This window comes from Ceratosolen solmsi, unplaced genomic scaffold (genome assembly GCF_000503995.2).
Source record: "Ceratosolen solmsi marchali unplaced genomic scaffold, CerSol_1.0 scaffold4, whole genome shotgun sequence".
NCBI lineage: Eukaryota > Metazoa > Arthropoda > Insecta > Hymenoptera > Agaonidae > Ceratosolen > Ceratosolen solmsi.
Genome location: NW_011948449.1, coordinates 262,464 through 274,521, shown reverse-complemented (window position 1 = coordinate 274,521; position 12,058 = coordinate 262,464). Strand labels below are relative to the sequence as shown.

At 24.1% G+C, this 12,058-nt stretch overlaps 1 protein-coding gene and 1 non-coding gene across 2 annotated transcripts in view; one reads left to right on the top strand and one right to left on the bottom strand.

Moving 5' to 3' along the window:
- Positions 1-18: 18 nt before the first annotated feature.
- Positions 19-91, bottom strand: TRNAR-UCU (transfer RNA arginine (anticodon UCU)). The gene has a single exon. It is a non-coding gene; the product is annotated as a tRNA-Arg (tRNA).
- An 8,028-nt stretch (positions 92-8,119) lies between these two features.
- LOC105366484 (transcription factor rough) overlaps positions 8,120-12,058 on the top strand; it is a 4,863-nt gene continuing 924 nt past the window's right edge. Inside the window, exons 1-2 of the mRNA XM_011504942.1 lie at positions 8,120-8,522; positions 11,686-11,920. Of these exons, the coding sequence (XP_011503244.1) occupies positions 8,120-8,522; positions 11,686-11,920 (638 nt within the window). The remainder of the gene's footprint in view (positions 8,523-11,685; positions 11,921-12,058) is intronic.

Genomic DNA, 12,058 nt, shown 5'->3' with positions numbered 1-12,058 from the left:
ATGAAAAAAAAACCTATCCATCCCTTGTGGGGATCGAACCCACGACCTTTGGATTAGAAGTCCAACGCGCTATCCTCTGCGCCAAAGGGACATGATATGAAACATTTAAAAAAGCAGTATTTTAGGATCAAATGTATTAAAATATAATAATAATTTCCTTTTAAAAATAATTTCATCAAAAATGTATAAAATAAAACTTTAGATTAATATTGATTTTAAAATATTAATCATTAATAGTTTTTAAATTTTGTAAAAAAATTCAATAAAGAATTGCTTTGTAAATTACACATAATACATACAGATTTTTATAATAAATTTATGCTCATGAAAATGCTTATTAAAACTGATTAACTCGACTATTTTTAAAACGATTTATTTGTGTATTACTTAATAAATTATATTAATGGTATAAAACATTGTTTATTTTTTAATTACATAGTTAATAAAATACTTTCTTATTTCTTTGAATTAATCTAGCAAACTGTATTGAAACGAAATTTCTTTCAGTTTTAAACTTTTTAAAACATATTTTTATATCCAATTCTTCTCGAATATTTGTCATTTAAATTCATTAAATTATTATAAACTAACCAATGCATGAGATATAGAATAGTATATCATTTTTTATAAATTTATTTCAATTTATAACTACGCTTCAATACTTCGATTACACGGTAATTTAATATTTAATCAAATTTCAAATTTTTTACTTCAAATATTAAGTATTAAATTGGCTGTACAAGATTCGGTATTTTAATAGTTCAATAAAATATACTCTTTTATTAGTATTTTAAAACTAAATTTTGTTAATTAAATTACGAGTAAATATTTTATCAAAAGTTTGAAAATATTTCAAAAGCTATTTTACATAAAATAATCTAAAAATTGTTTACTTGTATACCTAGCATGAATATTTTTTATATTACAAATTATTAATGAATAAAGAAATCAATTAAAGTTATTATTCAAATAATTAACACTTTTTTAAATAAAAAGATTGATAATAATAAGATTGTATGGTTTTATATCAGATTAAATATTAAAAATTAATGAATCCATTAATCATATATTCTTTGTGATACAAATTTGTAGATTTAGGCAAAATTATTATCATTATTAAATTTACTATGACTTCAACTTTTAATTATTAGTGATTAATAGATCAATCATTAATAATATATCAATTTTCTCATTTTTTTATTAATTTTTTATATTTAATTTAAATTTATAAGTTTAATTTAATTCGAAAAAAAAATATAAACTGATTAATTATAAAATAATTTATAATGTTAATAATAATTATTATTCATGAAATTGTGTGTATAAATTAAATAAACAATGCTTTTTATAATCTTTATGTACATATACATAAATCACGAAATATTGAAATACTAATAAGGTACCTGATGAAGCTGCCATTGCAAGCAAGTTGCAGACTAAAGTATTTAAATTGAAGTAAATAGAAACAAAACGTTGAATTGAAATAGATAAGAAAAATGTATATTTTTTACAATACAAAGAGTAATATTGAAATGTTATCGTAAGGTTTTATTTGAAAAACGCCAAGTATAAAAGAAAAGCAAAGACCTTTAATAATTTGATTTTTTCTTTCATAATAAGAATATATTTCTTAATTTATCGAATATTTGTTTTAGAACTAAACATCGACAAATAATTGACCCTCTATTTAAACACTTTGAATATATATATCTACTTACTATAGTTAGGTGTTTGATAATCATAAAACATACGATTAAAATACCCAAATTCTTGAAATTTCGAAATGATACAATTATATTTTTATTAAAAACCATGAAAATGTTAGAATACTTTGAAAAATTAGAATATTAGAATAATAATCAATAGCTATAAAATTTTGATTTTAGCAGCTCAGAACTAGATGTGGGTGATAATAAATAATAGAAAAGAGATGTATGCACTTATTAAATTATATAATAATTTAAATTTATTATCTCAATGGAAATAAACTCTACAATTTATAATTGAAAATCTTGAAATAATAGTATTAAACCTAAATTATTTGATAATTAATTGTTTTGTACGGTAGTTTTAAATTACTATTATAATTTTTAAACTTTATAGATGTATAGAAAATGTCTATAATATTGAAGAGATTTTATTATTACAAACTAATAATATAAAATTTCGTTGTTAAAAGTAAGATTAATAAATTTTTAGTTGCTTTTAATTTACACAAAAATCAAATTTTTACATTTTTTATACAAATTACTATTTACTACCACACCGCGCCTGAGAAATTTTAATCAGTTAATATACAATCTTTAATAGTCAAAATCACTTTTTAAATAACCGATCTATCATTTTCAGAAAAAAATTTAATTAATGTTTAAATCTATTAAAATTATTTAAATCACTTTTTGTCTTCGCTTTAAAACAAAACTTGATTACATAATTAGACTATCTAAGTTGTATGTATAAAATAATTTTCATGAGAAAAATATTTTTCCTTTTCTCTTATACTTCAAAGTATTTAATAAATCCTATGAAACATCCATGATAAATGAACTGTTTATTATATATGTAGATATATAATTTTAAATAAAATTTTATTTAGTTTCTAATAAAATTAATTGCATTTTAGTAATCTATAAAACTCTAAAATATATGTAATAAAATTAATTATTTTTAACATGAAACATCATTTTTTAAATATATCTAAATGCATGAGACATTATTAAACAAATTTTTATCGGATAATAATTATGTCTTGTTTTAAATTTGTTATTATGTTTCATATCAATAATTTGTTTCTTATTATTTTTTAGTTTCTTGTAATTTGGACTTACTGGTCTCTGGATTTAATACTGATCACAGAATTTCTTATCTGGTCTTAGTATTGCTTAGGCTACTACGTTATATGTAGATTACGTATGACAGTTATAACTTTGTAAGGTGTATGATGTATATTTAATTGAGTCGTATAAATACGAATATACGTACCTATATCTTCTGAAGATTCCTTAGAATATTTATTTCAAATGTAATAAATTATTTATATACGTAAATTTTTATTGTGAATTGTATTTATTTGCGAGATACAAATAATTAGAGATATATATATAAATAAATCATATATATTAAATAAATCATTATATAAATAAAGGTTCCTTTTAATAAATACAAGATAACAAAGTAAATAAAAATCTTTTTTAACCGACATTTACTATAAATTTTTATGCAATTAACAAAAATGATGTGAAAATTCCTAAAAATCCATATAACATAGACTAAATCTATAATAAAGAATAAATAATGATAATGTTGGCTTTTATATTAATGAAGAGTTAAACCTTCTATAATAAAATATAAAATTACTTTAGAGTGGCTAAGAGATGGATTAAGCACTTGTTTTGAAACAAATTAATTTAATAATAATATATAACGTGCAGAGGTGATCGAATTTTTTATGTACAAATAAATTAAACATATTTTTTAGAGGAATAAAGTAGATGAATAAATGAAGAAAGTTTTTTTAAATAGTTAATGCAATTTACAAAAATAAATCAAACTGTTTAGCAATAAAATAATACCAATTGTATAATAATAAATTATAAGGTAAAAAATTTGCTGGTAATAAAATATTTTAAAATAAATGAAATCACTTTGAATTAAGTTTGAAACTTTTTTGAAACCTTACATTTCATATAATATATAAACAAAAATATTGTGTTTTATATCCCAGTATATAAAATATCTAGCGGATACTGAATTTAAAATAAAAATATAGTTAAATATATTGATGTAACAATATATTATGAATTATATATAAAGCCTCATTTACTAATGTTTCTTAATTATATTATATATCCAATGGAAATTTTTTAATTATTTATTACACAGAATAATAATTCTAATTGTATAATAAAATATCTCTACTTAAATCATTTTATTATCATGTTTAATAGAAATAAGAAAGATTTTTATTTTCAAACTTTTATTGAAACTTGAAACTTTTAAATAAATTTGACGTTAAATTAAAGTTCATAACTTTGATTGTGTTTATTTTATCATTACATTAATATACACCAAAACACATAATTATTTAGTTATAAAATCAATATTATAATTTATAATTATTAATAAATTCTTTTTATAATATTTTAAAATATTGCTTAAAGAACAAATTTAAAAACATAGAGCTATAAAGAGATTATAATCCTTCATGTGAATATCTATGATTGTATTTATCATATTGATAAATATCATATCTTATTGTAATAGCAACTTATATGTTAGTATAAAATATCTTCAATTATATTAGATACACTTGTTTGGATGATTAAGATAAATGATAAGCATGTAGCTTTCGAGAACGTAAGAATATAAAATAAATATAATATTATTGTAAAGAAATACATGAGTATCAAATCAAAATAATGAAAATTAGTCGTCGTGAAATCCGTTGGCAGTAACCACGGTAGAAGCTCAATTAACGCAATTCAAACGCGAAGTTGCGTAAATTACCGCCTCGACGCTCTCAACAATGGCGTACGATTTTCTATCTACTATCATCATCATCCCTTCTTAAATTATGTCCTAACGTTCAGAGTACATTTCTGTTAGTCTTTATTAATTTTCCGCGAGTTTCAAGAACTCCATTTGAGAAAATCCAAGCAATAACAATTCATATAATAATTGTAATAAGGCGTATAAGTCTGTGTATTGCTTACCCTTCCAAACTTCAGCTCGCTTTTTAAGCGCATACAAAGCGAATTAATCGCACGAACCGCGGCTAACGTTATCCGACGGGGCGCTGATGGTGTGGTAGCGGTTGCTGGAGAAGGAGGATGTATAAAACAAGTCTGAGAGTGGGGACCGCCGTGCGATTGGTCGTATGCGTGGAAGCCGATTAAGGATCCTAGCGCACATTGGTCGGAGTACTCACAAATAGGGCTTTTGCCCGAATGCAGCTAATGTAAGTGTCGTGCAAATGTGCGTTACTCTCTTATACGGTAATATTGTGACCGCAGTTGCGATCACATGTAAACAACAAATTCATTCGTCCAGCACTTTATTACATACAGCCAATAGTTTTAAGGAAAATTTACTTAAAAAGCTTAGTGACTCATATTACGAACAACGTTTACGCGTGATTCTTAGCTAATTCTGCGGAACAAATGAACGAATTTATGATTTCAAACTATATTTAGATGTAAATGTATAAATACTCATATTTATACTTTAATGTAATGGGCTTTATTTTGTTTATTTTATGAAAAAAAATTTACAAATAATTTTTGGTGTCAATTATAATTTTATTAAATACTCCTAACTACAATATTATTGTTCAGATAATTTTATATTTAACAACATTTTAAAAAGTGTTTGAATAAATGTAATTTAACATTTTTTTTCATTAATAAATATACATTCTAAATTATGTTCAAACATTTATCTATTTAATATGTTTCTCATAAATAATTGGCAGTATCATGAAAATTAAAAATCAATAAAATTCTTAATATCAATTTAATTATAAATATACTTTGATACATTTTTAAATTATCTTAAACAATTTCCTTTACATAAATATTGTATTTTATGTTACTTATTTAATAATATTGTATTAATATCTTTATCAAAATAAACTATACAATTTACAAATAATTGATACATTATTGATTTGAATTTTATATAGCATTTGTCATATTAATCTTTAATATTTGTATTATAAATCTGTAACAAAATAATAAACAATTATAATGATCCTTGTAAAAGTTATTATGTTTGATAGAATCAAAATTCCAGATAATGGGTTTCTTAGAATTATGTATATATTCATTCCATTTATTGAACACTATTCTTATAAAAAAAAATAAATATTTATAAAAATACATTTATAATATATTCTAAATTGGTACCGCGACTGAAAATATATTAGTTTCATTTGCAAATAAATAATTTTATTACTTAAGCAAAATTTTTACATAAAAAAAATTTTCAAATATAAAAAATATAAAAAATTGTATAACATCTGACTTAGAAATAAATGTACTTGTTAAAAAAATACATTAAAGGTAATCACTATCAATAAAAGATATTTACATAAAATTTTTAAGAACAGCAAATATTTAAATATAAATTATAATGTATTCCTGTATTGATATGAAAATGTTATAAGAACATTCTACATAATGTAAAAATAAGAATCAGCAATTTCCAGGATTTTCACGGATACGTGCACAACTTGCAATCTCCCGAATTACTTATTATTTTGATTTCTTTCAATGCTTTTGACGAGTTAAGGGTCTTCTTTTTAATTTTCTCCAAGATGATTAATAGTATTCCTTTTTTCGCTTTTTCCGTCTCACAAATAGAAATATTAAGTGCATCCATTATTTTTATATAAAATTTTAATATGTAATTCATTATATAGTCTGATGAAATTTTCTATAAGTATTTTTAAAATTTTTATACATAAAATAGTTACTTTTCATTACTTTATATACATGAAATACATTTACATAATTTAATTTCGCATAATTGATTTTATATATTTCATATATTTCATATAAATAGTAATATTTATTGAATTATTTCAAGAATTTTATATAATATAGAAATATAGACAAATCATACAGCAAGTAAATTTTAATTGAAAATGAATAAATTTATTTTCGATTTTAATTTTTATTTTATTAATTATTACTTTCTGAATCTACTTTTTATGTAGAATAGCATCATTAAATTCCAAAGAATTTTATTTAAAAATATTTCTACGAATGTTAGTGATTAATTAATGAAAAAATCATACGGTACAAACTGCAAGATAATTTATTATATTTAAACTTGTATTTTTGTAGTAAAAAAATTGTTATTCAAAGTTCAGGAATAAATAAATTAATTAAACGAATTTGACCAAAAAATTAATATTTGATGACTGGCATAACGTTGAAATGGCAATAAGTGTATGTGGGGTTAAAGTGGGGGAATGAAGGTACGACGCAGAATAGGAGTGAACGAAAATTGGGGTAGAGAAGAGGAACTGGTCATTATCATCCTCCGCGCGTGCTGCGGGCTTCCTTCTTTTCTTCCTGCTCCTACCATAACAGAAATCAGACCGACACACGCTCTCGGGCCTCCGTCCAATTTACCTCGGTGCTTTGCTCGGCTTGTTTACTTTGGCTCCTTACAAGAATAATTGTTTTATACATATAAACGTAATTACGTACATACTTACACACACACACATATATATATATATATATATATATATAAGACATTGTAAATATGATTTTTGACTTTCGTTTAATATTATACAAAATAAGCATGTGATAGTAAAACAAGATACATACTTGCTCGTAGCCTCTTTAATTTAAGTGAAGTGTGCATTACCAAGTTATATTCATATGTGTCAATTATCTTATAATCTTATTAATTACATAAATAAATTAATCTGCTGATTAACTAGATCAAACAGATCTGTATTAAACAGAAGAAGGTAACTTCTTCTAAAAATTATGTAACGAAATTATTAATAAGCTAAAGTAACATTATTTAATTAGTATTCAGTGTCAATAACGGGTCTTAGTACTTATTTAATATTCCACAGTGTTTCAAAATGAGAAATAAAAATGGATTCTTACATTATTAATAACTTTCAATTATAAGATGAAATTTTTACTTCGAGAATAATCCTAAATATATAATGTGATTGTATTAAATTATTTGAAATGTAGATAATAACTTCTTCTACAGATGTATAATGTCTCAAAAGGCTAAGTAAATTAAAAAAGTGATATATATATATATATATATATATATATATACATAATAAATATGAAAGTATAGTAAAATCGAATCGAATAATTTGCATTTACTAAGGAAGAGTATTTAATAAATCATATAAATTAATTAACATACCAAATTAAATATACATAAATGCATAAAATTAATGGTAAAAAGTTGCAAAATATAATATTATAAATCATTGTGGTAAGATAGAATAAAAGGATAAAATTAATTTGAAGTAACTTTAATAAAGAAAATAATAAGCATAAGAGAATTGGTTTATTAATAAATAAAAAAGCTCTATCAAAATTAATAACGCTCTATCAAAATTAATAACATGTCCAAAATGTGCTTTACCTCACTGACAACGAAAACTCGTCCATCATTACCCCGGGAATTCTTTGCACGAATTTACGAAACGTGCGAAACAAGCGAGCCTGCAAAAATCAAAAGTCCACATCTTGTCATCGAAAGGAAAGAAGAAAATGAAGATAACGAAGTTGAGATAGTGGACATATCATGTAACAGTGGTGATGAGGAAGACGAAGATGATCACTCAACACCATCCTCAAAGCTTCCCAAACAGCAATACAATATCAACAATGATACTCTATCTTTTGTACCCCGATTGTTTTTAAAACCAGTAGCAGCGCCTTCGCACTGGAACCAGCTACAATTATCGCATCTCCACGGCACTTTTGATCATGCAACAAGAGTCGAACAGCATTTGCATGGGCTTGCAGCTTTTTGTAAGTATTATTCATTATTCTCAGTCAATATTGCACGACTTCTAAATTATGAATTGTACAAATAGTTCAGGCTATATATTTATTTATTTTAAAGAAAAAATTCCTTAATGCGCTTAAACTTGAATCTTTACTATTAGCAAAGAAGTTTAATCATAGTAATATCGATATTATAAACAATCGTGATTTTTTCTATTTACTAGTACATTTTCTATATACATAAGTGCGTATATTAGAATATGTGTGTTAGAAAAAGAAATGGAAAGATAGCAAAAATGCGAGCGTACATGGGGGATGGAATCTGTGGAGAAGGAGTGTAATGTATATGTGACATATAAAGATATGAGGAAAGAAAGATGGATTTATCTTTTCGCCTCGCCACCTCGTGCAGACTATATTGTGATGAGATTATGCGAACGCGCTTGGCCGCATCTCAATATGTTGCTGATTTATCTATATATGCGCTCGCCCGCGCACGTACACACATTCATACGAAAATATACGCCATATGAACAATCCAGTGGATACTTTTCTTCAACATACAGGACTTCAACTTTCGCCTTTGTAATCTTAAACGATCCCATGCGGAAATCTTAAGTGAAGCGAGAAAAGGTTTTTAAAAACATAAATTTTAATATAATTTTTTGGAGAATGTTGATGAATGTTGAATCAAACTTCTTTTATTTATTGGCAAATGATTTAGAAATAATAATGGACGTATTTACATGCATATTATCTATATATTATATATTTTGTAATGTGAAATTTGTATATATAATGTATAAAGTATTAGAAATTACAATTTATTTTCAATTCAAATATTATTGAAAATTATTTCTTGTACATTTTTATGGATTATAAAAGTCAAGATATATTGTAATATTGTACAATCATATCAAATATAGAATGTTATATATAAAGTATTGAGTATATATAGAGAATGTTATATGCACAGTAATATATAGAATGCTATTGATTAGTTAAATATAAAACGTATAACAAGATTTTTTACTAGTATTAAATTATTAAATAACTAGGATAAAAATTTATGTAACTTACGGCGTTAAATCTTAATTGAAATCAAGTAATGACTTGTTACAACAACTGCAAGTGTGTATTTAAATATAGACTTTATTAATATTTATCATAGTATATTTAATCATGCTCAATTGACCTCCAATACCTTAATTGATTGTTCGACGATTTACATTACGTATAGAGGGATGCATATAAGAGTCGCGCAATGTAAAAGGATTTTTTGGTCCGTTACCCACGTAATCGTGTCTAATACTCTTCGAGCAAGTAGAAATGTGTATATAATGGTTTGCATAAGTATAATGATAATACTTTAAAAATATTATTCATAAATTTTGTATGTATACCCTTCATTAAACAATCTTGACCCTATTACCTTGGGCTATTTGTTTTTGAAAATTCCATTAATATTTTCTATTTTCAACAAGCAATGCGTAAAAGTTAAATAGCCACATGGCGTTACCAAATTAAAACTTCCAATGTAAAATATAATAAAATATAATATTCTTATTATTTATACATATTGTTTATAAAAATTATTATTTAACAAAAAAATTTCTTTTATTTCATCTTATTAGAAAATATTTTGCAATGTTCGAAAATTAGTGTATTTATTTTGTTTTCTTATTAAGTTTTAGTATTATTACAAATACGAATATTCTATACGATAAAATATATAAGCAAATGTATGCATATGATTTTAATTTGTAACGATTATTCATTGACGCATACGTGCATAATACTTTTACAACTGTTACACCATTTCGCATGCATCATATGCAAATAAATATAAGTATATTTTTATAATTCTTGCAGCAATGTACATTATTTATTGTAAGTATTATTATATCATGATTATATTTATAAATTGGCAGCTTCCATTTTCATGCATTAATTTTTTCTTTTCAAGTTATAATTTATTTTTTATATAAAATTTATCAATTTATAAATTGAAATTGAATTTACATTTTCAAGAATGTACATACAAAATAGTATATAATAACGATTCCATTTTAAAGAAAATAATATTGCTAGAGGAATTGTTCATTAAAAGAGTTGTTTAATATATGGTACTCGATTAGGTGATAATTATTGCAATCATGAATTAAAAAAAATATTCAGTTTGGAAGTTTCGCGAGCAAATCTCTATTATGTTAGTTTAACAGCGGACACAAGAGGCATAATAGCGTTTTATAATTAGGATGTGCAGTGTCAGACCACCCAAACGGAAGTGAACCGGGGTAGGTTTCCCTTTACCATCATATCTTGGCCACCTATGTGAACGATGTGAAGCCTGATACTACAAAGATATTACCTATTCATCCGACACTTCTTATTTGGCAGCCTTAAAATGGCCCTTCAGAGATTTTTTCACTTCCTATTTTTTACGGCTGCATGCATATATATCCGTTTCAATATTCGTGCAGTAATATATTCAAAAAGAGTTATCAATTTAAGATATCGTTTAATTTTAAATTCTTTTATCGCAATTAAATTTACATTAAATTGAGTAAGAATCAATAAAATATCGTATATGATGATCTCAATTATAAGTAAAAAATAAGAATCGACTATATTAAATAATAGAAAATAACTTAACAACGACAACTTAAAATAAATTTAGAAATTTTTATAATTATGAATGATTGTCGTTAAATAAAATTGATTGTTAATTTTATCGGGTTTACATAACATACATCGAGATACATAATTCGTAAAAATGTGTAAGCAGTTGTTTTTAAAACTTTAATATTAACCATCGAATTTCTTTTATAAATTCAAAATTTTATGAATTAAAGAAAATAAATAAATTGAAAACAGTGTATAATTTAATGTTTCAAATAATAATGAAACCTCAACAAAATTAATTCAAAAATTAATCTGATAAAATTCAAATACTAGCACATCTTTATACAAAATTTTAAAGACGTAATAATCTTTAGTTATAGAGTAGATAAGTCCATGATAAAATATATATTTTAGAAAATTGCTACATTTCATTCGTTAAGCAAGTCGACTGTGACCAACGCCATAATCTTAATAGAAAAAACTTCGAGCAATTTATGAAATGTTTAAATTCTCACAGTAATAAATAATTTATTTTTGCAATTATTTTGTGATGGTCATACAGTAGCTAGGCGAAAGAAAAAGGTGGGCCGTCCACGTCGTCAGCGTACAACATTCAGTCTTGAGCAAACACTGAAGCTTGAATCGGAATACATTAGAGGAGAGTATATATCCCGTAGCCGGCGCTTTGAACTTGCAGCAGCACTAAATCTTACCGAGACTCAGATAAAAATTTGGTTCCAAAATCGTCGTGCCAAGGACAAGCGACTAGAAAAGGCACGACAAGATCAGCGTATAAGGTAATAACTGAATATTGTCGAATCCTTTTCTTCGCTATTTTATTTATTTTATGATACTATTTTATATTGTATTGTTTTAAAATATACTGATTGGAACAAAATTTAAAGATTTTTTATTGATAATTATTTAACACTCTT